The sequence below is a fragment of the Tenrec ecaudatus genome, chromosome 1 (genome assembly GCF_050624435.1).
Source record: "Tenrec ecaudatus isolate mTenEca1 chromosome 1, mTenEca1.hap1, whole genome shotgun sequence".
Classification (NCBI taxonomy): Eukaryota; Metazoa; Chordata; class Mammalia; order Afrosoricida; family Tenrecidae; genus Tenrec; species Tenrec ecaudatus.
The window spans coordinates 144,904,012-144,931,777 of record NC_134530.1 but is presented as its reverse complement, the minus strand read 5'-3'; the positions used below and the strand labels follow the sequence as shown (position 1 = coordinate 144,931,777).

Here is a 27,766-nt window from a genome sequence, read left to right as displayed (position 1 = left end):
AGCATTGAAATATAACACAATTTTTTCTAAGTCTATTTGGCATTTTTTCTCTCTCCCCAATCTACCAGAAGCCTAAAAATAATGAACGTGGCCCCATTCTGTCTCATTCTTGGCAAATAGGTGGCATCGGTCCTAAATAAGGAAAATGACACTAAGAGAAGTCACCCAAACCCAATGCCTCGCAAGGCACAGTTCTGGCCATCAGGGCTCAGCGCATGCCCACATCAAGGTCCCGCCCCCGGCTGCACAAGACCCCTGGCGAAATCGCTTTCACGCTCTCCCACACCCACCCCAGGTTCCTCAGTTCACTGCAGACCTCAAGCCTCTGGGGATCCTTCCCCCACTGCCCCGCCCCATTCCACCTCGCTCCTTCCCTGTAGCGGTCCACCACCTGTGCACCTTGTCTTGTTTGTTCTGGGGGACAGCTGGGAATGATCTGGAGCCAAGACATGCCCTTAGCTCCGATTGGCTCATGAAAGTCTCCACCCACCATGTCCTCAGTCCTTCCTGACCAATAGGGCCCCAGCTTCGCCGGGCAAACCACGCAACAAGCACATCCCACCCCACGAGGCCGGCTGCAGTGAGGGCGAGGGAAGCCAGGCTTGCAGAGACACGTTTATTGAGAACCATCTGCTTAAAGTCCCGATGTGTGCGCTGCGTGTGCATGGGGACACACGCATGCACGTGCGCATGGCAGCAGCCTGGTCCCTGGGTTGGGGTGCAATCAGATCGCCTTGGCCAGCCCCAGGCGATTGTTGGCCCTGTCAAAGACGCTGAAATACTCCCGGATGAAGACGTCCCCCAGGATCCACTGCTGGGAGCTATTGTCACCCTGGAAGCCGCTGGTGCAGGCGTCCTCGTCCTGGGAAAGGAAGGCTGGCTCCGGCGAGGCTGGTCCTGGTGCCAAGCATTTTCCCACCCAGTTCCCCAATTCTCGTCTATTATTTCGTTTACCCCGGAAATCACCTTCTGAGGGAAGCAACTAACGATCAGAACGGTCACACTCAATAGATGGCGACATCGAGAGTCGGAAAAACTCTCCCCTCAGGGCTGCCCCTGGCTCTGTCCTGTGCTCCACTCCCACTTCCACTGACATTTCCTCCACCCCCTGCCCTCCGCCCCTCGCCTGCTGACGGCCAGGGCTGGTCCTCGGGCTAATAATGCTGCCCTGCTGTTTTGGGGTGCTCAGGATTAGGCCAGAGCTGGGCCCAGCACTGGGTGTCTAGAACACCAGAGCTCCCCAGTCAGCCCTGGACAGAGCTCTGGGTGCCCCGTCTTAGAAGGCTGAACGGGAGATGCTGGTCCACAAGGGTAGGTTGTGGTCCTCAGTTTTCTTATTTCCCTGCTCACACCCCTCCCCGCCCCACCTGCCCCATTTCTCCCAGGCTGAGACAGAGAAACCACGAATGGCACCCTGAAAAACATGGTGTCACTTAGAAGGGCCAGTTCTGAATGCATGTCCCTGAATTCTCTGTCTCATCCTTACCATTCCCTTATCTCCAGTGTCCTTATCTCCCAACTCAGAGAGAGAAGAGGGGTGCTCAGAGGCGCCCAGGGGCTTCCTCTGGAGAGACTCATACCTGGTTAGTGTAGGCAGAGGGCGGCAGTGGGTACTGCTGGCCGTGGATGTGGAAGACCACAGTGGGCATGCTGCTGAGGCTCCCGCAGTTGATGTCAAACTGAAGAGGCAAAGGCAGTTCCTCTTAGCATGGAAAGTGGGCTGTGAATCTGCCCCGTGCTACCGGCATGAGAAGCCGCCCAGGCCAGGACCCGCTGCCTCTGCATGCTTCAAACCCAGGAGGTGGGGAAAGGGGCCTTGTCCTCTCAGAAAACTGAAGGGATGTTCTCAGGCCAAAAGTTGGGTGGAGGCACTGAGGGGGGGGGGGGGTTGTCATCCGCCAACCCTGGGGCAGATCCCAGCAAAGAACAAGGGGGTCCCATCGGAGCTTGCAGGGGCACCGGGAGGGGAGGGCTGGGGCTTATGGGTGGAGGATGAACGAGAGAGCACAGCAAAGGGCAAAGACGGGGCTCAGTGCACCCGGAGCCGGGGGCACAGCTGCAGCTGCGACATAAGACACGGCAGCTCCCACACCCGAAGGGTTCAAACCACGACTCCTGAAGACTCGGAATGGGCTCCCGAGCTTTAGTCATTTCTGCCAGGGGGCAAAGCCACACGGGGACTGGCCTCACCTCGCCATACTGGCCCTCTGTGGCTCCAATGACCTTCTGGATGTTGAGAATGTCGCTGCCAGGCCCCACCAGCAGGGAGGTGCCAGTGTCCAAGATGGCCTGGCAGCCGCCGTCACAGGCCACCACCACACCGTCCACAGTGATGCTGCCGGGAAATCAGATGGCTTCCGGGGTGTCCAGCATCATCTCTCTCCCAGGGAACTCCCCTTTCCCTCCCTTGCAGGTTCCCCACCCTCCTCAGTCCCTCTCCTGGGACCCCTATCACTTCTGAATACAGAGAAAACATGTAAGCCTTTTTTAAAATCCAGCTCAGAGGCTGTATAAAGGTTGTCTCACGGTCTAGGTCAGACCTGAATAATCAAATCGTGACTCTTAAGGAGTAGACTGGGTCTGTACTGATGCCTGCAGAGATGGGTTCAAATTTCACTCTGCCCTGGCCTTGCTGCCAGTCTCAGGCAAGTTGCCTAACCCATCCACACCCAGACTTCTCTACAAAGTGGGGACAATGACCCCCAATTTGACTTCGTCAGGTTCAAATTTAGCATTAGCAAATGATAGAAGGGGTGTATGGGGGTCACAATGGCCTGCGGGGTTGTGTTAACTGCCATCTAGTCCACCCTGACTCATGGCCACCCATGGACAACAGGCTAAGACTGCTGTGCTCCACAGGTTTTCATGGGATGGTTTTCAGAAGGGGTTCACCAGGCCTCTCTTCCTACTCTGTCTTGGTCTCAAAACGGTGCTGACACCCGATCAGCATTATTCTAACAAGTGGTGGCTGCACCGAGGATACATTGGCTGAGACTTGAACCTGGGCCTCCTGCATTGACTCAAAAACCAAACTCTCTGCCATTGAGTCGATTCTGACTCATAATGGTCTTTTGGACCGGGTCAACCTGCCCCCGTGGGTTTCCAAGACTGTAAATCTTAACAGGAGTAGAAAGCTTCCTGTTTCTCCCTCAGAGGAGCAGGTGGTTTCAAACTGCCGACCTTGCAGTTAGCAACCCAATGCTACCCACCAGAGCACGGAAGGCAAGCACTGCACCAGTGAGTCCCTACTGCCCTTCAAACTGTTCAGGCATCAGGGAGCTGACCGCCCATGAGATCGCCGAGCACAGTGCCTAGCAGGCAGCGTGTGCTCAGCAAACCCAGCGTGTTTTACTGAGAAAGCACAGGGGAGGGTGTCCGTCATCAGGGACAAAAGACATTTGATCTCGATATATGGGACTCGCACTCGGACTCCCTGGCCTGGTGCGTTTCTAGAAGGCAGACCTGCCTGCACCCTGGGCCCCCGGGTTCCCCGGCCACACCCACCTGTCCACGGTGAACTGCCAGTACTCCTGCACCGTCACGGGCACCCAGTGCAGGGAGCCAGTGTAGTAGGACGAGTCAATGGCTCCCAGCGTGAGCATGCTCCCCTGGCCGTTCCTGAAACCAAGGGCAGGTCTGTGGACCTCGCGGGCAGCAGCTGCCCACACCCGGGCAGAGGAGACCCAGCCCATCTTCTCCAATACGCTTCCCCGCCTGCTTCCAGCTCCTGGTGCGCCCCCTCAGCTGGACCCTGCCTGCCTGCCTGCCCTGCTCGGCAGCCCCAGACCCTTGCAACGCCTGACCTGGCCCTCACATGAAAGAGACTGGGGCTGGGGCTAGGGTGGGGGGAGCCTCAGGGGCCATGTGAGGTGGGTGTACACGTGAGTGAGGCCCCAAGACATGGTGCTTGCAGGCTCAACTTCAGTCACACTCAGCGTCACGGTCGGCTCCCTGTGCCCCTGCACCCAGGCCCTTGGTGGCCCCTACGACTTCAGCCCAGAGCTCCTCGGTTCCCTCTGTGTCCCCACTAGGACATGCTCCCACCTGAAGCCTCACCTGCTCGCACTCTGCTTCTTGCAGCTCCTAGGCCTCACCACCGACAACCCCCTCCGGGTTCTCCCCCATCTCCCCTCTGCTTGGAATACACTGCTCCTAGGTACCACCTGGGTGACCCCACCTGGCCCTGCAGCACACAGGCTCTGCCTGCCATTGTCAAGCCTGCAGTGCACCCAGACGTCCCTGCAGCACCCGCACCCTAACCCAGCCACAGAAGGGTAGTCCTGTCTGTCATTAGGAATCGTCTGTTCGTCTTAACCTCCCATTTGTTTGGTTTCCTGGAGCAGTCCCTCCCATAGTAAGAGTCCAACAGACAGAAATGGGATGAGTGACAGGACAGATGGATGCACAGTTCACCCTGCTCCCCTCCCCCCAAAGCTGCTCCCTTTCCTCTGATGAGTTGAGCCTGATCCTAGGGGCAAAGCGTAGGGTAGGAAGCTGGGGACTGGGAGGGACTGGGCCTGCCTCCCACATTGTGAAAGGAGACTGGACTCTGTTGTCATCTAGTGCTCTCAGAGTGGGTGAGTGTGAACAAATGATCAGAAAGGCCCTGAACTGAATAAAAAAAAATGTCAGAAGCTCCTAGCCAAAAAATGAAGAGCTGATGCCAAGAGCTCAATAGAAAATACATGTCTAGAAAGAAGGGTGGCGACCTGTGTACAAATACGCCTGATACCTTGAGGTATGGATTGTGATAAGAGTTGTAAGAGCCCCCAATAAAATTTTTTTAAAGCACCCCTATCCAGGGATGGCAACTGGAGTAATTTTTTCCACACCAGAAGTCAGAGTTAAATGTCCCCCTAAAACGCACAGGATGGTAATGGGACCACTGGACAAGAGATGAGAGGTATCTTCCTATCGTCCCCAGACACAAAGGTCCGGTTGGCAGAGTGTCCCCAAGAAGTGGCCCCTGCCCCGCCCCAGTCATCCTCCTCAGAGCATCAGCATCTGGCCCTGGTTGGGGGCAGCCTCTACCTGCTCATGTAAACCGAGAACAGGTCCTGGGCCACCAGGTGTCTGCTCATCATGTTGTCAAACACGGGCACCGAGTACTCAGAGGCCAGGGAGGGGTAGGCCAGCCCCAGGATGCCGTCAAACTCAGAGTAGGTGAAGACATCGCCGGGCTCCTGGGTGCTCAGGCCCACTGTCTGGTGGGGGTCCACAATGTCAGAGACCTGCAAGAGAGAGACCACAGTAAGGAACCTCCACCTGCAGCCGGAGACAGAAGGGTCCCCTGGGTGGGGCACCCAGGTGGCAGGAAGACCCTACGGTGGGAGGTACTGCAGGAAAGCAGGGAACAAGAAGGGAGTCTTGACCAAAGATGGCGCCATGGAGCTGAGAGGTGGCCAGGCTCTCATGTGAGGGATGCGGTAGGGTCCCAACAGGATTGGCGGGCGATGAGCAAAGGCAGCGAGTGGCTAAACAGAGAACACCCCACTGACACCCTATGTATTTCATCTTTCCCACAGCCTCCAAGGGAGTGCCACACCCTCCCTCTGACAGATGAGGTCCCTGAGTGCCCAAAGCCACACCATTGGAGAGAGGGCAGGCAAGCTCTCCCCAGAGCCCTGCTCCTGGCCACCCAGCAGTCTCTCCTGGACTGGTGGGGAGGCCCTGTCTCAGAGCCCCTTGCCCCAAGGGGGCTCTTATTCCAAATACACCCCAGCCTGGATTCCTCTCAGCCCATGTCTAAGCTTCCTGGACTTCTTCACACCCCCTGCCAACTCCCAGAAGTCCTCCCGCTGGGAGTAAAAGCTGGCAAGGCCTCCCTATCCTGTTCAGTCCCCACACTGCTCTCTGCAGCCAGCAGCCACACATGCCAGCCCAGGCGGCCAACACTGGTCCAAACAAGCAGAGGCCAGAACCACCAGTGTGGACTCAAATCAGTCAGACAGCTTCCCAATATGCCCCACAGCACACTTCCATGTGAGGCTTGCAGCACACGGGGGGGGGGGGGCAAGGGGGTTGTTCTCTGAGGATCACCCCACTGCCTGCCCAAGGCAGATGATCGCAGACCCCCTGGCACGAGGTACCGGGTCAGCTCTTCCATGAGGAGGCAGGTTTTGCCTGCACCCCAAATTGCAGAGAGGAAAGCACAGCTCCAGATGACAGGGGAAGTAGGACGCCAGAGCAGGGGGCTTCGCCTGCTGGAGCCTGGGAACTCCTTGTTAACATTGGCCCTTGGGGAAGGCTAAGCTTGGTGGGTGCCTGCCCAGGTGGGAGGAGAGGGCGCATACAGGGCTGTCAGCAGGGAACGCTCAAAGCCATCGCGACTTCATCGAGACCTAAGAAAGATGGAGGTGCTATGCATAGAGGAAGGTTGCTTGCTTTCTGACCTTGACTGCTGAGTGAGGGCAGGAAGCAAGCTAGCCCATCTCTGGGGCATCACTAGGTGTCCACCAAAGCCTTGGACCTCTGGAAGCCAAGAGCAGGAGGGAGCAGAGACACTCACCCTCCGAGGACTCAGGTGCTGTGTGACGTGGGAGCAGACACTGTGCTGTCTGCGTCTCGGAAAGAGCGATGGAGAGGGGAGCCTGCTCCCATAGTCAGAGCCTGTGTCTGGCGCTCAGCCACCCCCGTCACCTGTGTGACCTCAACCATCTGAGCCTCAGTTTCCTTGTCTGAACAATGGGGGGGAATAGGAATTTCCTCAAAGGGCTGTGGGTCACAAGTAACTCAACAAGAGAACCCAGGTGTGTCCTTGAAGAGCCCAAAAGTGGAGTGCAGGCTCGCAGTTCTGGACTGGCCACGGCAAGGGGAGGCAAGGCGAAGAGGAGGGTTATAAACAGGATCAGGGCAGGGGGATCTCTGACCTGCAGCAGGCTCTCCTGTGGCCTCTGAGGACCCAGAACAGGCTCAGAATCCAGACCCATCAAGGTCTGAGGAAGGAGCAGGCTCAGAATCCAGACCCATCAATGCGCTCCTCTCCCAGGCAGGTAGGGCCCATGGGGTATCCCGGAGATGCAGCCCCAGATCCAGGGTGTCTGTTTGTCCACCTGTCTGTGGTGGGCAAGCAGCTGGTGGAAGCGGCAGGATGAGCGACCCCACTTACGGTGACGGTGTCGTAGCCCAGAAAGCCCTGCATGCTCCCGGTGCCGTACTGGATGCTCAGGGGCTGGTCCATGTTCTGGAAGGTGGAGGACTTGGATGGGTCGAAACGGTGGTGGTTTTCTGGAACACAGGCCGGGGTTAGTGGGCACCTTGCAGGAATGCCCTCCACCCCCCACACAATGGCAGTGCCAGCTGGGCGGAAACACTGCAGGCCGGGCACCAGTAGCTGCCTAAACACTGCCCAGCTATAACTCTGTCTAGAACAGAAAGTCATTCCTTGCTGCTCAGCCCCAAAACAGAGGCGGAAGGGGGCAGGGTGACGGAGCAGGGATGGGGAGGAAGAGGAGGAAGGGGGAAGGAAGGAGAGCGAGGTTTTCCAATGCATTTTACCTTCACCAACTGAGGAGTCTTAAGCAAGTTCCTTTTCGGACCCTTGGTTTCCCTCTATCAAACTGGGCTACAAGGAGAGCTAGCCTCCCAGAGGTTTGGGGGAGATAAGTGATAACGACATGCTTACTCATCAGGAGTAATACTACACACTAAACTCACTGCCATTGAGTCAGTTTCTGCTCATAGTGACCCTACAGGACAGGGCAGACTGTAACGCTTCACGGGAGTGGAAAGCCTCGTCTTTCTCCCGAGGAGCGGCTGGTGGTTTTGCCCTGCTTGTGGTTAGCAGCCCGACGGGTACATATTGCACCAGCAGGCCCCTTACTACCCCAAAGCCCAAGCCAAAGGAAGAGAAGGCAGAGGCCTTCAGCGACTAAGCAGCTCGCCTTGTCTCCCAGCGAAGACCAGAAAAGGCAAAACTAAGGCCCCCCAATTTCCAGCTTGCACTTGATGCCTTACAGCACGGTTTTCGACCCAGAGAGTAGAAAGGGGGCATTACAGAGCAGGCCGGGTGTCACAGGGCATGCTCTCTCCGAGTCCACGTCTGCCCTGACATGCCCCCTACACACACACACACACACCTGGGAAGGGCAACAGGGTGGGGTGGGGTGTCACTCACGGCAGGCTTCACTGCTACAGTAGATAGAGGGCACCCAGAGGTCAGAGGAGCCGGTGTCGAAGACCACGGTGAACTCCTGGGGCGGGGTCCCGATGGAGATCTTTCCAAAGTACTGGCACTGTGGACAGAGGCCACTGTGTCAGAGGCAGGGGCTGGCGGCTGGTGCCTGGCATGGAGCGTGCTCAGCTTTGCTGATGCTGAGCTTTCTGCCCAGGGCCTGGGAGCATCTCAAGGCACCATGCAAGGGCAGAAACACAAGGAGGGTCCCTGGGGGGGGGGGGTTGTCCCTCAGCCTCAGCCTCTCAGCCCCAGTTCCAGCCATGCTTGCTCTCACCCTCCCACACAACCCACAACCTGGCAGCCACTGGCCAGAGGACAACCCCTGCCTGCTGGCAGCCCGAGGCACCCCTGGCAGGCAGGGGAAGAAACTGGGCACAGAGGATGTGTGTTTGCTAGGCCAGGGTCCCAAGTCCCAAGGGGCAGTCCCTGTTCACACCTGCCTCCTCGCCAGCCCTCTCCAGGTGTGGAGCTAAGCTGGGGGTGGGGTGGAGCTGAGCTGGATAAGGGAAGGAGAGTGATAGGGGTGGGCAAGCGGGTTGTTTGCTGTCAAGGGTGACAAGGGAGGAGAGAGAGCCCAGCTCCGGAAGGAAGAAAGCACAAGGCACGTAACTGCCTGAGGTCCGGGTGGGAGGAGGAGGAAGATGGTGGCTGTGGGAGCCTCGCTGCAGAATAGGGGCCACACTCGGGTCCCCTGGGCCGTGGAAGGTGGCCAGGAGGCTGGGTCTAGAAGCGGAAGGTGCAGCCCCGAGAGCTGGTGCAGGGAGGTTGACCGGGCACAGCCCTCCCAAGGGTGACATTTGCAGCCTTCAAGGCAAGAGCTTGCTGCCCATGGATCTGCTGGCCCCGTGTAGACCTTCCTGGGGCCGGGGAGCAGCCCTCTGTGCCACACGGGGTGGCAGGGCTCCAGAGACGGGTGGTGTGTGAGGGGTGGGGGAGTGCCCAGGGAGGCGGAGCTGAGAGGCAGGGCGCATCTCTATGGGAATCCGTTCCCGAAGGGAAGGCAGACCACTCACATCCAGGTAGTTGGTCAGGGTCTCTCTGGCCACCTCCCCGAACTTGGAGTACTTCCCGCCGACTGCATCCTGGTGTGTTCTCATAAAGTCATCCAGAAGCCCATTCTTCTTCAGGGCTTTTCTCAAAGGCGTCCCCTTGTACAAGGGGACCCTGCGGAGGGGACAAGGGTAAGAGGTGTCCAGAGCCCCTGGACTCTGTGAACCACTTCCTGTCCCAGGCCAACGGCTTCTGGTTTTGTTTTTCTTAACATCATCACCCGAAGTAAAAAAACCCTATTTGACGTCAGTTCATCAATCCAGGACCACCCTTCCGAAACGCCAAGCAACGCTCCTATTTTCCGCCCCAGTCCCCTCGCCCCCTGTGGGTGGAGACACGTAGGCAGATGCTATATGTGCTAAGGAGCTTTACACCCTGGTGGCGTCGTGGCAATGAGTTGGGTCAGCAGTTCGAAACCACCAGCCAGCTCTGTGGGGGGAGAAAGGCGGAGCTTTTGCTCCTGGGCGGAGTTCAGTCTCAGAGACCACCAGGGGCACTTTCTACCCTGTCCTATAGAGTCGCTATGAGCCAGCAACGACTCGATGGCCCTGAGTTTGAGGGTTATTTTTGTTTTGGTTTGAGTTTGACAGACACGATTACTTACGAATCCTCCTCCATTGCTCAGTCAAGCACAGCCTTACTGGGTGCCTCGGATGTGAGACATCGAGCAAGGCACAGGGCACACAACAGTGAAAAAGACAAGTGTCTGCCAATGCCAACAAAGGGGTCCCTCCTGCACGCTGGCCGGTGCGACCCCCTTGCTGACGAATGCCCCCTCCACTCTGGTCGCTTCCACCCCAGGGGGGAGAAGTCTTCCCGGGGTTTCTCCACAAAGAGCCTGTCTGCGGGGATCTTCAGGGGGCTTCGAGGTTGGGTGGTGCAGGCGGATGAACAGAGGGAAAATCAAGAAGGAACTCAACAGAGACTGGGTTTAGATCGGGCGTTAGTGCGGCGTAGTGGTAACAAGCTGGGCTTCGAACCACAAGGTCAGTAGTTCTGACAGCCGCTCCTTGGGAGAAAGATGCGGCTTTCTACGCCCATAAAGAATTGTCGTCTTAGAAACAAACCCACAGAGGCAGTCATACCTGGAGCCATCGGGTCTGTGAGTCACCATCGACCCAAAGGCAATGAGTTTGGTTTTTCTGCCCCTTCAATGGCACCGTGAGCATCTCCCCCAAAGCTCTCTGTTTCCACCCCTCCTGTGATGGGGCTACCCGCCTCCACTGCCAGCCACTCTCCTGGCCCTGCCTTTGACGAACCAGGTAGCCCAGCCTCTTAGGACCTCCTCCTGTAGCCGGCAAGAGCTGAACTTGCTTCCCAAGGCTTCTCACAGCCCTAAGACTCCATCCATCACAAGGTCTTCTTGCGTGGGGCTGGTTCGTGGGTCACGTGAGGCCACAGATGGGAAAGCGCTTTGAGAAAAACAGAATGGGGTTTCTCGTGTTGTCCACATCCCAAATGAGTTCCACGTGAGCCAGTCCTGTACCTGAATGATGATCCCTTCTCGGGTCCTCCACCCCCAACCCTCATATGTGACTTCAGCCAGAGCCCGGCTGATCAGTCACAGGGTTGCGAGGGGCTTCTCAGCCTGTGTTCCCAAAGCTAGCAAAGGATTAAGAGGCCTAAAAGGAAGGAGGCTGGATGAGTCCCTAGGACCAAGTCCACAGCTACTCTGTCCTGTATCCTCAGGTCTAGGTCTGCTTGGTCCAGCCGCTGTTCCCATGTGGGGCTGAGATGGCCCGTTGGCTCTCACAGCAAGTAGCTGAGACTGTGCTGAGCTCTCCTTCTGGGCGCCAGGCCTCAGAGAGGCTCTTTTGGGTGGGTGGATGTGAGGGTGGGTGGAGCTGGCAACATCTGGAAGGCAGTCTTCCGCCCCACACTGAGCCGGGACAGCTGTGCACAGAGATGCCCTGAAGGGGCTGCCAGAGGCCCACTAGCATGAAAACCACAGTCCAGGGCCTGCCTCCAACCTCCAGGCAACTTGGAGGTGGAGGAACTCCATTTTCAGGACCATCCCCAGGAGCCCTGAATGGTTGCAGGCTCCCTGGTCCCTTTCCAAGAGACAGGCTTCCCCCACACACACAGGGCTTAGCTTACCAGGGCTCAGACCCCGATCCTTGAAGTTGCTGGTGATGTCATGATGGGTCCACTTGGGACCAAGTCCTCGCTCCTTCCTAACTAGCCATGTGGCCTTGGGCAGGTCATGGGGGCTCTGAACAAGTTTCCTCATTGGTAAAATACAAATAATAGTCCCTACCTACAAAGGTAACCCTGAGACTAGCAAGAATGCAAGCAGAGGCCAACTTAGGAGCCTGACACCTAGCAATAGCTCGAGAAATACTGGGTATTATTTCTGGAGGAGAATCTGGAAATTTCATTCACTAAGGACTTCATTTGACAGAGAATTTTATATTCCTTAACAGCTGGTCGCATTTGTTACTTACTATGTGCCAGGTACTGTTAGGAACGTTTCACTCACTCACGGCCATGGAGTTGATGCTGACTCTCAGCCACCCTAGAGGACAGGGTAGAACTGCCCCTGGGGGTTCTGGGACTGTGACTCTCGATGGGAGTAGAAAGCCCATCTTTCCCCTGCAGAGCAGTGGGTGGCTGCAATCCGTGGACTCTGCAGTTAGCAGCCCAATGCGTAACCACACGTCACCAAAGCCCCCACGGAGCAGCTATTAATCCATACCCTCCTCCTAGCAGCTCCAGAGAGGGCGTCAAATGTTGACTTGTGCCCCCACAAATGACATGCTCGAGACCCAATTCTTGCTCCTTGTGAAAGTGGCTGTTGTTTGGGAATAAAGTCCGCTCCAGCTCAGGGAGCTCCGCAGGCTTCGCAGTAGAGCTGTGTTCCCAGGGTTGTCAATGGCAGGTTGTCAGGCCTTTCTTCCGGCGTCTAAGGGTGGATTCTACCCCTAGGTTTAGGCCAGCAGCCAAGTGCATCACTGTCTGTGCCATTCAGGGGCTCTTGAAGCCTCAACATTTGGTATGATTGGTCGCAATAGCCCCAAGAAATAAATACAGTAGGTGAATACTGTGATCCTCCTACTTTGCCAACAGATGAGGAAACTGAGGCACAGAGACGTTAAGTTGGAGATGGGATGGAGGTTCAAATCCGGGGCAGCCTGACTCCAGGAATCAGGTCCTTCATCTTCCCAACCTTCTTGCCTGATTCCCTGTTCCTGCTCTCCCGCATGGAGGCACACTCGGAGGAAATGTCTCCAACCAGCAAAGGTTCGAGTGACGGGAGACAATTACCTGGGCACCGGCAGCATTTCCTCCAAAGACGCCCAGGAGAAGCCAAAGGCTAGAGGATGAGGGAGGAGCCCACCCAGAGAGGACTCGGGAGATGCCTCAACACCCTCCCCTCCCCACAGGCCTGACACGCACCTGACGCCCTGAAAACCTTGGCAGATGGTGAGGACTGCAAGGAGCACCACGAGGCACCTCATCCTGGCTGATCACTGGCTGACCACTGCTCTGGCCAGTGCCTCTTCCCATCGCCTTTATAGAGGGAACGGGCTTTCCACTGGCTGGAAGCCTGGCCTACAGAGATAGCCTCTGACTTCAGGCCACTCCACAAACACCCTGAGATAGCATCGGGCTATCTAACACCCACAGCGATAAGGGTTGTACACTCTATCCCCCAGGGACTTCAAAGATGAAGCGTGCCGATGCCAGATCTCCAGGCCAGGAAACGTCAACTCACGTCTCTCTGATGTTTCTCTTTCCAAACAGGACTGCTTGAACCAACACAGGTGAGGCTGCTGCCCGACACCTGACCCAAGTTCCACAGGTGGCCTGTAAAGAGGCCTGTTCGGAATGGACCTCTCACTCCCGTCTGATCTGCCCCTCGTGTTTGGGCCTGGTTGCACTGAACGTCATTGGCCTGCCCAGTCCCAGAATCTCCCACCTCAGTCCTCACAGCCCCTGCTTTCTGGGGAGGGGGGGGGGACTCGGTGTACTCCCAACGTGGCCTCAGAGGCGAGGAGACAGGCTTGAAGCTCATGCACCTCGCAGAGATCTGGGCTCTCTCTCCATGTTAGAAGATAGGGAAAGTAAGGGGTCACGTTAGCAAGGGGAGGCAGGCGCATGCCACACACCAAGAGGAAGGAGAACAATACAACCGTCAGGTTTAAGAAACCAATCAGGTCAGGGCTCTGCATCTTCCGGAGAGATAGTCAGAAGCACCACGTGCAGCAGGCTCTGGAGTCCGGCTGGAAGGCCGGCGTTCTCTCATGTCTATAGACGGAGAGAGAGCAAAGACCAGAAGGAACAGGAAAAAGCACAGCCACACGGCAGTGGAGGAGCGTGTCCCGGGTGAGTCGAGGCTTCAAATGGTGACACCAGGATCAAGTCGGGATGAGGGGGCAGCACAGGTGCTCTGGGACACAGTGTAAGGAGACCTATGGGTGGGCTGACGGGCTCCCCTGCACTGGGCAGGACTGCCAGCAGGGGAGGGTGGAGGAGGAAGGGCATCTACATAGGACAGAGAGGGCATGCTGGGAGCAGCCAACATGACCCAGGACACAGCTGGCCCCACTGAGGGGGCTAGACCCCTAAGCTGAACATTTGATTTGGAAGGATCTCCGAGAGGAGACTCAGAAGGGGAGACAAGGGGGAAATGACTTTTTTTTTTTTAACAGAATTGATTAAGATCACCAGGAATCCCTGGGCTAATGCATCTGACTGCTAAACACAGGGTTGGGGGTTTGAGTCCACACAGGGACTCCTCAGAAGAAAGGCCTGGGCATGTACTTCTGGAAAGTTGGCCATGGAAAACCTCAGGGTGCACGGTTCCCCTCCGACCCCCACGAGGCCACCCTGATGAGTCAGAGTCAACTCAACACCAGATCTGCTCTCGCCTCAGCAAGGCTCCCTCCACGCCCCTTCCAAAGCTGGGGTCCCAGAAGGCCACTCAGTCATACCCCCTGGGAAGGGACCCCAACACATATACACCCTTCTACCCCCGCCACCAGGGAAGTAGAGAGGGAAACTCCCACGGACTGGAATGGCTTGTTTCACGTGTTTGTCTCTGTGGACACTGGCCTGCCAGGCCAGGCCTGTGTGCCTCCTGGTCATGCCCTGCGTCTGGGCAGTGCGTCCTCCCACAGCAGCACCAGCACCAGGTATGGCATGTGGTAGGTGCTCCACACGTGTTTGGTTAGGAAAGGAAACAGGCCGACTGCAAAGAGCCTTCCTACCATGCACGAGGAGCCTTGGGCGGCTTGTTCTCAGGCCTGCAGGCCAGCCAGGAGAGCAAGGCTGAGAGAGGCTAAAGGGCTTGTCAGTGATGAAGGCAGAGCTTCAATTGGTCAAGAGATGCTTGAACTAAGGCCAAGCTCACTGTATCCTGGTGCCCAGCATCCTAGGGGACGCTCTCAGATTACATGGTTACGTGTGGGAGCGGGTCTGCTTCTCAATAGTTCCTCTCCGCCTCTCACCATCCTTCATGATGGGGGACCCTACCTGCAGCATCTAGGGCCAGGGGCCCTCTGGGGTCAGCACTCAAAGGTGGGAGAGAAGGAGAGGGGTGACGAGGGAGATTGCATGCTCAATGGTACTCTGCTCCGGGTCACCAGTGGCCCAGCCTGACCCAATTGTAAAATCTTGGGGATGATGAGTCCTGGAAGTCAGGCTCAGCTGCCTCTCCCACTGGAAGGTGACCTCCAGAGGCCACACTCAAAGCTCCCTTGCACCGGTGGCTCTGTGTTTATTCACAAGATTGGAAACGTTCTACTGGTACTCAAGCGCTGGCGCTATCAGGAGTGTTGCCCCAGCCCCGAGCATGGGGCAAGTTTATCCAAGGAGGGCGAGCCAAGAGCTCAAAGGCTTTTAGAAAAGCCACGATAAGATTCCAGCACCAGTTCCCTGGCGCAGGGGGGAACGACTCCCCTCGTGCGGTCTGGACTCGTGGTAACTGGAGACTGACCTGCACAAATGACTACACCCATCCAGCTCCAGTGTGAGCTCCACTCCGATGAGGGATAACAAAGTCAGTTCAGCTGCTTCTCTGCCACACAGAGCTGGACCTCTTGGTCATCTCCACCGCCGGGAGCCCAGAGCCAGATGAGGGAGACATCGGGCCTAACATGTGGTCCCAGTGTGATCGAAAGCAGACCACAGGGCTAGGCACTACACGTTGCAGGGGGCCAGCTGGGGCACGGGGAGTGGGCGTCCCCAGAAAGTGCATGTGTGAGGTCTTGGACTCACATTCTGGGCTGGCCACAAAGTGGTATAATCGTGGGTAAATTCCTCTTTGCACTTCCTTTTTCTTTTCCCTAGAGTAGAGCCGTGACACGAGTGGGCTGCGGTGAGGGCTGGAGATCCGCTTGTCAGGGGCCGATTGGGGCTGGAGCTGCAACAAGCATGCGTCATGAAAGACTGCAGTGAGTGACCTTGAATGACTCACGTCCTCCCCAGCCTCCATTCCCTCTGCTGTAAGATGCGGGGATTTACGAGCTCACGGAGCTGGTCTGAATCCCAGGTGTATAGAGAAGAGCTGTTCTCTCTGAGATCTGAAACTCAATGGAATATCTGGGGTGTGCACCTGGCCCTTGAGATGGGGGCGGGGAGGGAGGAAAGGAGGCAGATTCATCTCGGTCCTTGAATGGAATGCTCCACAGATGGACTTGGATCCACGTGACTCCCTAGCTGTCGGGTGCTGAGGAGAGCCTGGGGGCCCTCACCTGTCCCTGGCCGCCTGCCATTGTTACCCCATGTGGCCGCTGGGGCAAACAAAGCCTTCTGGCGAATGGCGTCCACCAGAAAAGTCACACAGCTCCTCATCTCTGCCTGGGGCCACCTGCCCGGCCACCCAGAATGGAGCCAGGTCTAGATGAAGCTGGATCTTCTAGGAGGAACAAAGCCAGTGGCGCTCAGCTATGTATATGAAGAAATGTCTACCAAGGAATCAATGCATGTAAACTGTGGCGCTAAAGAGGAATATTGAAAGTAACATGGACTGCTAAGAGGACACACCAGTTTGTCTTGGAAGAAGAAAGGCCAGAGTGCTCCTTCGAGGCAAGGATGGACATGTTGCCAGGAGAAACCGGTCCCTGGAGAAAAACATCCTGCTTGGTAAAGTAGAGGGGGCAGCGAAAAAAGAGGAAGGCCCTCAACAGGATTGATTGCTTGATTGGTTGGTTGGTTGATTGATTGATTGATTGACACGGAGGCTGCAACACGGGCTCAGGCACAGGAACAGGAGAGGGAGGGAGGCAGGGGGCAGGCAGTGTTTTCTCCTGTTGTGCATGAAGTCACGGGGGCTCAGAATGGACTCGATGGTGCCTAGTAGCAACTACATATCAACAAACACATTCGTATCCAGAAACCAGCTCACACAGACATAGAGCCAGCAAACTCAAGTCCATGGATCATATGCCAAGCCCTTTCCGACTCAGCATGGCTGCCAGTCGGCAGGAAGCAGGAGGGTGAACCATGAGGCAGGCTGATAGAGGCCAAGTCAAGTAGATCCACAACAGGATACACGACATGACACAAAACCTCAAATTATTACTCAATTCCATTAAAAAAACAATTAGCTTTATTGTCCACTTACTTTATACCAGATGCTGCGGTTTAGTTCTTTAAAATATCTCCATGGTTCAAATGAGTGATAATAGAGTTCCAAACAGTTACAGTAGACTGCCAAGCAGGTACCAAAACTTCAACCCAGATTCAGACGAGATTGTGGAATGAGGGAGATCATTGTTGATGCCACGGGGATCCTGACTGAAACCAAAGAATACCAGAAAGATGTTTACCTGTGTTTTATGGACTTTACAAAGACACTCAACTGTAGAGATAACAAGAAGTTATGGGCAACGTTGCAAACGAGAACTCTAGAGCATCTCATCTTGTTCGTGTGGAACCTGTAACAGTGCTCCAAGCAGGGCGAGGAGATATTGTGTGGTTTAAAATCAGGGAAGGTGTGTGTCAGGTTGTGTGGCAGTTACATGATCTGGTGTCAGCTTGAGACTATTAAGAGTGAAGGGGTGGAGTCCAGCCTGTCAATCAGGTTGCAGGTTGATGACCTCATTTTGAGGCACAAAGGAGATAAATGCCTCACTAGAGGCAGAACACATACTCACTCCCTGCAAGACATTCCTGTGGACTAGCCACATGGAACTACACTGCTGGAGCCAGAGCCCTGGAACTGGAAGAGCCGTGTGGAGTCCCACTCTAGCACTGAGATGCTTCTACCACCACTGGATCCACAAGACTTTTCACCCACTGGCCTGTGATCTCCCTGCATTTGGCCTTATTGCTTTGCGTTGTGTGAGTCTGAAGGGGAATTTATTGACTGGTATCAGACATGTGGGCTAATATCAGACTTATGGACTTGATCTGGACTGGGCTGGGATGTTTTCTCAATATTCAATTGCTCTTGTATATAAACCTCTTTTTTTATACACATATGAGTATCTATGGCTATGTTTCTCTAGTCTATTCGGACTGACACAGGCTGCATCCTTTGACCATACTTATCCAGTCTATGCCGAGCAACAAATCCGAGAAGGTGAGCTCCCAAAAGAAGAACGTGGCATCTAAATAATTAATAACCTGTGATAATCAGATGACACAACCTTGCCTGCTGAATGCAGAGAGGACTTGGAGCACTTAACCAATGATAATAAAAAAAAACTAGGGTATTCTGTCTGGATGACAACATCGATGTAATAAAAGTCCAAATTCTCATAACTGGTCCAATAAGCAATTTCATGATAAATGGAGAGAGGATGCAGGTCGTCAAAAATTGAATCTTAGGATCCGCCATCAACACCCATAGAGACAGCATCAAGAAATCAAGCCATGGGTTGACTTTGGGGAATCTGCTGCAGGAGACTTCTTTAACGTGTTCAGAAGCAAAGATGGCACCTTGAAGAATAAGGTGGGCTTCCCCCAAGCCATGATATGTCCATCACCTCATGCACTTGTAAAGCTGGACAATGAATAAGGAAAACCAAGGAAGAACCAACAGGACATGTTTGAATTACACTGTTAGCAAATAATATTGAATAAGCCAGGGACTGCCCGAAGAGCAAATGGACCTGTCTTTGAAGACGCACAGCCAGAGGCTCCTTAGAAGCAAGGATGGGACACCTGTTATCTGGAGGACCCAGTCCTGCAGAAGGACCTCCTGCTGGAGCGAGGAGCAGGGAAATGGAGGAAGACTCTCGATGAGATGGATGGACATAGGGGCTACAACAACGGGCTTGGACAAAGATTGTGAGAAAGGCCCAGAACAAAGCAGTGCTTTGTTCACTATGAGTTGGATCCAACTCAGTAACACCCAACACGACATAGCTGAGCAAACGGGAGCCGAGACAATCAGCTGTCGCTCAGTTGAATCCACCTCAGGGTGACCCATGTGTGTCAAAGAGGAACTGTGCACCCTGGGGTTTTCAATGGCTGACTTTCCACAAGTAGATCACCACACCTGTCTTCTGAGGTGCCTCTGGGTAGAGTTGAACTTCCAACCTTTAGGTTAGCAGAGACTACATGAACGGTTTACACCATTTGGGGACTCCAAAGCTTAATTAATTTTCCAACTCACCCTCTAATATGAGGTGAAGTTCGGACTTAAACCGGGGTCTCTTTGGCTGTTGATTGCACCTCCTCTCGATTCAACCACATCACGCTCCCACCACCCAAATCCAGGTGCCCAGCAAAGCTGACCATACTGTACTCAAACATGACCACCCCCAGAGGCTGGAGAATATGAAGCAGCCCTGGGGCGTTTAATGTAGGGTGTAGACTGACTTCCCTGGGAGGGGGTCTCATCAGGGAAACCTGGAAAGATGACTCAGGCCACTTATACAAGTCTTCCCACTGGCCCGCTTCCAGGCCATCTCTATGATCAAAGTCTTGGCCAGTCCACCAGCCATGTTGGCAGAATATGTGGATGAAAATAGCTCCCAGTCTACGTCAGAATCAACGCCTTCTTTGTTCTGCATTAAACAACTCGAACCCCAATGCAGCAGGTCCTCTTGGAGGAAAGGGTAGATTTGTTGATCCCACCCCGCACACAGGATACACACAAAGGAAGGCCATTGGAGGCTCCTGAGTGAGATGCAACAGAGAAGGTAAGGCAAGGCCCATAGCTAGCATGTATGACACAGGACAGAGTGGATCATTCCCAGCTGGTCTTACCTGGCAGAGAAGAGCAGGAGAGTTGGCCATCAACAATTTTTCAGGCCTCTCACTCCTTAAGTGCTCTTATCATTGAAGAGGTTCCAGACCGAGTTCCCGACTGTGATCTGATCTCTGCCACCTCACCAGCCTCACTTCCTGTGGTTCCCCAAACAGAAACCAGGCACAGATGACCACTCTGTCCCCATACATGCTCCTGCCTCCACACTGCACAGACATTTATGTAGACTGGCATGTCCTTCCCATCTCCTTTTCATCTTTACGAGACCTACCCTGTGTACAAGGCCGGTACAAGATTTAACACACGAAACACTTAATGTACAATATATACATGAACACAAAAGCCTTGTTTCTTCATTTTTCCTATATTTAGACTTCATTTAATTTAGTTACATTATTGCCTTTGTAGTAGTTATATAATCTGTTGTCAATTTGAGAGGATTAAGAGTGAAGGAGTGGAGTAAACTGTCAATCAGGTCACAACTTGATGACTTCACTTGGAGACACTGAGTTGATAAGTAGCTCATTTGAGGCAGAACACTCGCTCAGTCCCTGTGAGACACTGCAGCTGACAAGCCACATGGAGACAGGCTGGTGGCAGCCAGAGTCTCGGAGCTGGAGAAGCCACATGAAGACCCCTGCCAGCGCTGAGGTGTTTACACCGCCACTGGATCCACAAGACTTTCTGCCCAATGGCCTGTGATCATCCTACATTCAGGATCATTGCATGTGTTTCGTGAGTCTAACAGGAATTTATAGGTTGGTATCAGACATAAGGGCTGATACTGGACTTTTGGACTTGATCTGGACTGGGCTGGGATGTTTTCTCAATATTCAGTTGCTCTTGTATATAAACCTCCTTCTTAGTCACATATTAGTCTCTATGAATTTGTTTCTCCAGTCCACCCAGAGTAACACAGAGCCGAGTAGATAAACTACATTATGGTCTGGTCTTGTGTAGCCCCTGAGCTCTATGTTTGGATGCTTTGAAATGATTGTGAAAAATTCAAAGGATAGTCGCTTTTTGCGACATGTTGCACTGGCATGAAAGATTAATTTTATAAATAGTTATATAAATGTGGGATTATAAAGAGACTTTCCCCTAGCTTTGTCACCTCCAAAGACATGTCAAACATTAGAGGCTATTTGCCAGCACATGGTGGGAGGTCAGATGCTTACAGACATCCTCCCTAAAGACAGTCAGCTGCCAGACTACTGTCTGGTCCCACCACAAGAAGGGCCCACTCCCTGCTGTTAAGGACAATGGGCTACTTCTCCCTACAGGCTTGTGGCCATCAGTCTGGTCCCTGTAGGAAGGGGTTCACATCATATTGATAATGGTTTCCATGGAGAGCCAGAGAACAGGTCAAACCTGCTCAGTGGCATCCAAAGTTAGGCTGCCATCCTGAATTTAGGATCCGCCCATCTTGTCACATGTGTGCCCCCAATGCCTCCCCTTCCTATTGTGTGTATACCCCTAGATTGTCCCCCTCTCATTACTATAGTGCCCATAGCACACCCTCTTCCTGTGATGTATGTCTTTACCTGTAATTAGGGGGCTTGTATGCCCCACAAAGAGATATAAGCCTTGGTTAGCAATAAAGAAGCTCTCTCTCCCCCATGCCCTTCCTCTCTCTCTCTCTCTCCACTCCCCCTTCCCCTCCCCTGGTCCTTGCTCCCCTATTCCCTTCCCTCTTTCCTCCTTTCCCCTTCCACATCTCCAGGTGGGCCACCAAGCAGGGCTGAGGTGAGCATGCTACCTTGAAATGTGTCTGACTCCATTATTTCAATCTCTCTTCTATCTCTCATGCTCTCTCTGACTTTAATATATATATATATATAGTATGTGTATATGGTATATATAATATAATATATGGTATATATATTGTGTTTTGTGTGTATATATATATATATATACATATATATATATACCACACAACAATTGCACCTATCGAACCCACGATTCGTTGTGGGGGGGCTGGCCTCTCCCCCACATATAAATTGAATTGGTCTGCATTTCCGTGTCCGTGAATACAGTTTTGTTGGAACGCAGCCACGCACACCCTGACATACTGACGGTGTCTGCATCGCAACAGCAAAGGCACATCGTTGCGACCGAGGCCACCTGGGCCACAAGGCCCAACACATTTGCTATGTGGCCCCTTGACAGAAAGCAACTCACCAAGCCATTGTCGGTGGTAAGGGACTTTGCACACGTGTGCACACGCACACAGAACCCAACGCTGTGTCTTGCTCCATGTGAGTAGCCGGAAGAAGCACCATGAACCAGGCACCAAACACCGCTTGCTTTTTGTTAATGCGCCATCCGATCTCTTCTCTCCTGTGCTCTGCCTCCGCTGCCCGAATGCCTCTCTTCCGCTTCCCTGCTCTGGGTCTCCTTCAAGACTCAGCAAAACAAAGACACCTAGAAGCGTGTCCCAAAAACTCCAACTAGACAGATTTAAGTGGATGTCAGGGTTTTGTTTGTTTTGTTTTCACAAAACCCAAAGCCCCAGAGGTCTACGGTGTTGGTTCAGTGGACGTGCCGCAAGCCCGGGGGCCAATCTCTCGCAGCTGCCGATGTCTATGACAGCAGCCACCCTCGCATCCAGTCTCAACACAGCAAAAGGCAGAGCCAGTGCCTTCTGCTTGTGCCTGAGCCACTAGGAGTTCGTGCCAGGCTACCCCAGCATGAAGGGACGCTGGGAAGGGAGTAGCCTCTGTTCCAGTACCTGCAGCAGCCGCACCACCCCGTCCACCCGACACCTTCAATTTCTCAGGGTGCATAGCTCATCGCGGAGTAGTGGCTGACACACTGGCCTCCTCTGGACTGTGACCTCAGGACAGGAACTCTGTCCTTTCACCACGCTAAGTCGGAATGCCTAGAACAACGCCTGACCTACACTAGGCACTGAAAGAATTGCCAATCCATTCCCTCGTCGTGTCCTCAACAAGTGTAGAGAGAAGTATATGGGTCAATGGGACCTGTTTCCCAGAGGTGTTTAGAGAAAAGGGTTTTTTAAATCATTTTATTGGGGTGCATACAACTCTTACCACAATCCACACATACACCAATTGCGCAAAGCACACTTATACATTCATTGCCCTCATCATTCTCAAAACCTGCTTTCCGCTTGGGTTCCTGGAATCAGCTCCTCATTTTCCTTTCTTCCCTAGAGAAGAGGTTTTGAAAGACAGAGATTGAGAAAACAGTGACCAGTTTGTGACAGTTGGTCAGTGGCCCGTGACTCATCCGGGTGTGTCGTCTGCCCTCTTCAGATGAGTTTTTTTACTGGACATAGAAAAATGAATAAAGTCCTCTCTTTGCCCTCAAAGAACTCATCGCCTCATGGGACAAACACAGACAACTAAGTACAAGGTCACTCATGAGGACTTTAATTGACACATGGACAACACACTGCGGGGCCAGGCCAAGCAGGAAGCTGAGTCAGGGCAAGGTAGATATAAAGGATATAAGAAGGGATGCTACCCCGGCAGGGCGTCCCGCACATTCCTGGGTAAGACCAACCAGGGGACGCCAGTGACAGGGACTCTACTAGGCAAGGTAGTGACCAAGATGGTGACTTAGATGACTCTCTGGGGTGTTATGGACCTCAACAGTGCTCCTCCACTTGGGGACTGGACATTCATCACATGATGCTCCTGAACCATCTCAGGATCGTGGACGAGTGGTGAGCAGAGACCCAGTACCCTCCTCAGCAAAGCATGAATGGTTCGTGCTGGTGGGCACCAACAGCTGACCAAGCACTGCCTGAAGCCCTTTATGTTCCCGGACTTGTTTTAGACCTGTCCCACCAACCACCACAGTCTTAGAAGCCGGCTATGACCTCATTGCATTTAAAGGCAACTGAAGCACACAGCCGCTAAGCAATGTGCTCAAGATCCCACAGCCAACCACGAGCAGGCCTGGGGTTTAGACTGCAGCAGTGCATGGAGTCACCATGACCCAAGGGCCGATCAGACAGCCGCTAGCAACAACAGACTGTGACCCGAGTGGGGCAATGTCTCCTCCGCTCAGCTGCCATCCAGGAAAAGAAGGCTGGTGGTTTGAGTCCACCCCAGGGCACCTCAGAAGAAAGGTCTGGCAATCTAGGTCTGAAATCTCATCCACTGAGAGCGCTATCGAGTAGAGTCCTGCTCAGACGCATATGGGGACATCATGGGTTAGGGTTCGCTTGATGGCCACAGGTCCTGCTAGTGTCTCTCCAGAATGGGGTGCCCCAAGTCTTGACAATACGCAGCTGGGGTGCAGCTTGAAGATCTTTCACCTCCTGGCAGGCACCTGGGATATGGGGGGCAGATGTCTGGGAAGGGAAAGGAGGCTATCAGTGGGAACAAGGTTCCTTTCCCATGTGGAGCAGCTAGGTGGGGCCCTGCAGGCTTTGGTCTCCCAACAGAGGGCAGGGTGCAGACCTCCACCACTCAAGCAAAGAAGTGAGACCATCGGGGTCCAGGGTAGGGCCATGGCTCGCAGAAAGGAGGGGTCCAGCTCCCAGCGCCCAGTCTGACTCAGGCTTCCGAGGCCACACTTGTGTCTGCAGCTCTGTCTCACCCTTTTCCCCGCACCAGGTCAGAGTCCAGAACATCTGAACTATGGTCGGAAAGGACAGTATTAGAACCAGCGGGGAAGTTTGAAGAAGGTTTCTGGTTTTGCTAGTCGCCTTGTACTGATCGTATGATATGGCCTTGCCACTGGTACTGGACTTTGAAAGGTGCTCTGGGAGCACAGTAGCTAACCAAGAGGTCTTCGGTTCGAGCCTAGCAGCCCCTCGGGAGAGAACGCTTGTCAGTCTGCTTCTGTAACAAGTTAGAGCTGTGGAAGCCTACTGGGCAGCTCTCCTGTGTCCCACGGGTAGAACTGAACCACGAGAGACAGATCCTGCCCAGGCCACACAGAAATTCAATCTCTGGACACTGGTCTTTGAGCCAGGAGCTAGGAGGCTGGGTTCTCAGGTGTGATTTTCTCCGAGTGGCTGGGGTCTTCATTTTCATCGGTGAAGTGGGCAGGGAGTTAGTCAGGCGTTAGCTGGGAGTCAGAATCTGCTCAGTGGCAAGAAGTTTGGTGCGCGGTGGTTTTCATAATGGTAAGAAAATGTCCTTGGTGGTTAGCAAATCTCGAAGCATGTAGAGAGAGGTAAAAGAGCATCCTATCTCCAAGTTGATAACAGATCAGAAAAATATATAGTTGACCTTTCAACGACACAAGCTTGAACTTGGAAGGCCCATGTATCCATGGTTGTTATGTATATGTGTGTGTGTGTTTCCTGTTTCTATGGCAGTGAGATGAAAGGTTGCTTGTATCCATTTAGGTGTATTTATTTTGGCTGCAAATATATCCACGAATGTGGCAGCACCTCCAGGGGGACAGAGTTATGAGAACTTTTTAGACATCAGCTTGGGCCTAGGCATCACACTGTCTCCACAAGGTCAGCTGACATCACATAGTTCACAAAGGCCATGCACTGCACCCTAACTTACTGAGCAGGGACTATGGTCTTACAAGCTCATGTGTAACTTAAAGGCTCTAAGGTGTAACTATTGGCCTCTCTCCATCAGCAGAAAGAAGAGGGATTAAAATTAAAAGGCCTATGGAAGCAATTAGTCTAATGAAACAATGGACCATCAAGGGTTAATCTCCACACTCTGGAACCAGAAGAAGGACATGGTGTCAGGGCACCAGGACCAAGAGCATCACATTAAAAGGTGCAGGATAGAGTGGGGAAAACTGAGGGACAGACTCACAACGATCACAGAGACCAGGCTTAGTGGTCAAGCAGAAACTGTGGGACCCTGAGACTAGAGTCCTTGGTCACCCTTCAGGTCTGGACCTGAACTCAGCTTTGTGGTGGGAAATCAACCATTCAAGGTCAAAAGGGTAGCATTCATCCAAGGATAAAGTTCATAGGGTTAGGAAAGGAGCGGGGGCGGAAACAGGAAGTATTCGGCAGACATGACACTAGCTTGATTGAAATGGATGCGTTGAAATAAAATGTGCATACATCGGTGAACGCAAAACTCACCATCTGCTTTGTAAACCTTCACCAAAATCACACATTAAAACTTTTCAAATAAAATAAAATGCCAGGTGACACCATTATGCCCATGTGAGCCCAGGATTGGTGCCACTCCATGTTTGAGTGGACTCTGTAACACTCGAGCTCAGTGCCATAGCAGCAGTACAAGGATGGAGATCCAATATGGAAGTGGACCCTCACCCCATGACCCATACTCGTGCTTTAGAGGGTCCACTGTGAATCATACACGGGAGGTCAGTGCCCATAACACCTATGTTCTTCAGGGCTCGCTGTATATAGATTGACTTATTTATTATATGTGTATGTGTCAGGAGAGAGAGGAAGGGGAAAACCAATGTAGTAGGATTTGTGGACTGTTACGTGAAAGTGTACAGAAATTCTTTATATTATTTATGTGAATTTGAACTTATTTCTGAATAAAAAGGTGTTTGAAACTCCGCAATTCAAACAAATTCCATTTTTAAAATTTGCCACGTGTCGCTTGCTCCTTCCGAAGGATGAGGATAGAAACCAAGCATCCGCAAAACCCAGAGCCAGCTCCAGGCAAAGTGGACATGGAAGGAGCGACAGGGTAGGTGGGGCTCAGCAGAGGCTCCTCAGTCCTATTCCAGGCTGTTCTTTAGCTAGGGAGAAGCGGAGAGAGGGCAGTGAAGGGCAGAGTGGGGAGAGCTGCTGGCAGAAATCAGGCGACTTCACAGGAAGAATGAAATCTGGAAATGCTCACCAGGGTCCATGGTGACAGTGGACCCGGAGACACAGGACAAAAGACCCCACTCGCTGTGAACACACATCTTGAGATGGCAAGTGTCTTGCTTTATAAAGGCGGATTTGAGGAATGGCCACACAGCTGTGTGGAGCCCCGGGTGGTACATCAGTTGATACTCTGAGTGGCTCGTGGAAAGGTTGGAGGTTGCAATCTACCCAGAGGTGCCACCAAAGAAAAGTCTGGAGATCTGCTTCCAGAGAGCCAGCCATTGAAAGCCCTAGGGAGCGTAGTCTACTCTGTCATGCATGGGGTCGCTGGGAGTTGGAACGACTCCATGGCACTTGATGAAAGAGAAGAAGATACCTGAACGTCTTCAGTGCAAATAAAAACGTGTGCTGCCTGTGAAACAAAGTGTCCCAACATGTATTTTAATAAATATGTCATTTAAAAAAATAAAATAAATATTTAATTTTTAAAGCCCACAAAATAAAAGGTGGACAGCATCAGCTACCACATCGCCTCTTTGGATATCTGATTCTTCCTAGACTGGTTCTCCCAGGCTCAGTGTGATTATAGAAAGGGGCGGTCACAGTATCATGGTGATGGGGGTTTCAGCACTGCAGAAGACTGCAAGGTCTAGTGTACAACCTTTCTGCCCTTGTTGTCAACACCCACCTCCACCCTGGGTTCATCTTCTTCATCTGTAAGCCCACCCCTTCCCCAAGGGGTCTTTGTGGTGACCCAGGAGGGCGGGCATAAGTTACAGAAGCTCCTTCTTCGTTGTCTGCTCTCAGTCTGAAGGAACCTGTTCACTTTGAGTGGCCCTGCTGGCACTGGAAACACACTGTGCAGTCTCACAACAACACACAAGCCACCGCAGTATGACAAACTGACAGACAAGTATGTCTTTATCTTACAAACTTCTCACATGTTGTCAGGAGAGACCAGTCACGGGAGAAGGACATCGTACTTGGTAGAGTGGAAGGACCATGAAGGAGGTGGATCGACACAGTGGTTGCTATGGGCTCAGGCAGAGGAACAGTTGTGAGGACCCAGCAGGACCATGCAGTGTGGCTGTTGTGGTTGTGGTTGCACATACAGTTGCTATGGGTTGGATTCCACCGGATGGCACCTAACAGGGAAGGCATGGAAAGTACCTGGAAGATAGCAGACACTGAATAAATGCATGTTCTGCTTTTTATTCTCCTCAGATCTAGCCACCACCCAAACCCCCCAAACTCACTGCCACCTTGCTATGTCATCAGTATGTCTTCAGAAGGCATTTTCATCGTAACATGCAGCTGCTTAAGAAATATGGGTAATCCCAGATCCTGGATGCTTCCTCCTCCCAACTACCATGATCCGAATTCTACCTTGCAGGGCTGGATAGGACAGAGGCTGTACACTGGTACATATGAGGGTTGGAGGCACAGGGAATCCAGGGTGGATGATATACCTTCAGGTCCAGAGGTGTGAGGGGCGATGCTGGGAGAGTGGCGGGTGAGTGGGTTGGAACGGGGGAACTGATTACAAGGATCCACACGTGACCTCCTCCCTGGGAGATGGACAGCAGAGAAGGGGGGAAGGGAGACTCCGGATAGAGCAAGATATGACAAA

At 53.3% G+C, this 27,766-nt stretch overlaps 1 protein-coding gene across 1 annotated transcript; it reads right to left on the bottom strand.

Annotated features, from left to right (window-relative positions):
- Window positions 1-724: 724 nt before the first annotated feature.
- LOC142437046 (chymosin-like) lies at window positions 725-12,684 on the bottom strand. The gene is made up of 9 exons (XM_075540342.1): window positions 12,623-12,684; window positions 9,190-9,340; window positions 8,117-8,234; window positions 7,109-7,227; window positions 5,032-5,231; window positions 3,505-3,618; window positions 2,191-2,335; window positions 1,581-1,679; window positions 725-862 (listed from the first exon to the last, which is right to left on the bottom strand). The coding sequence occupies exons 1-9, from the start codon at window positions 12,682-12,684 to the stop codon at window positions 725-727; spliced, it is 1,146 nt and encodes a 381-aa protein (XP_075396457.1).
- Window positions 12,685-27,766: the final 15,082 nt, after the last annotated feature.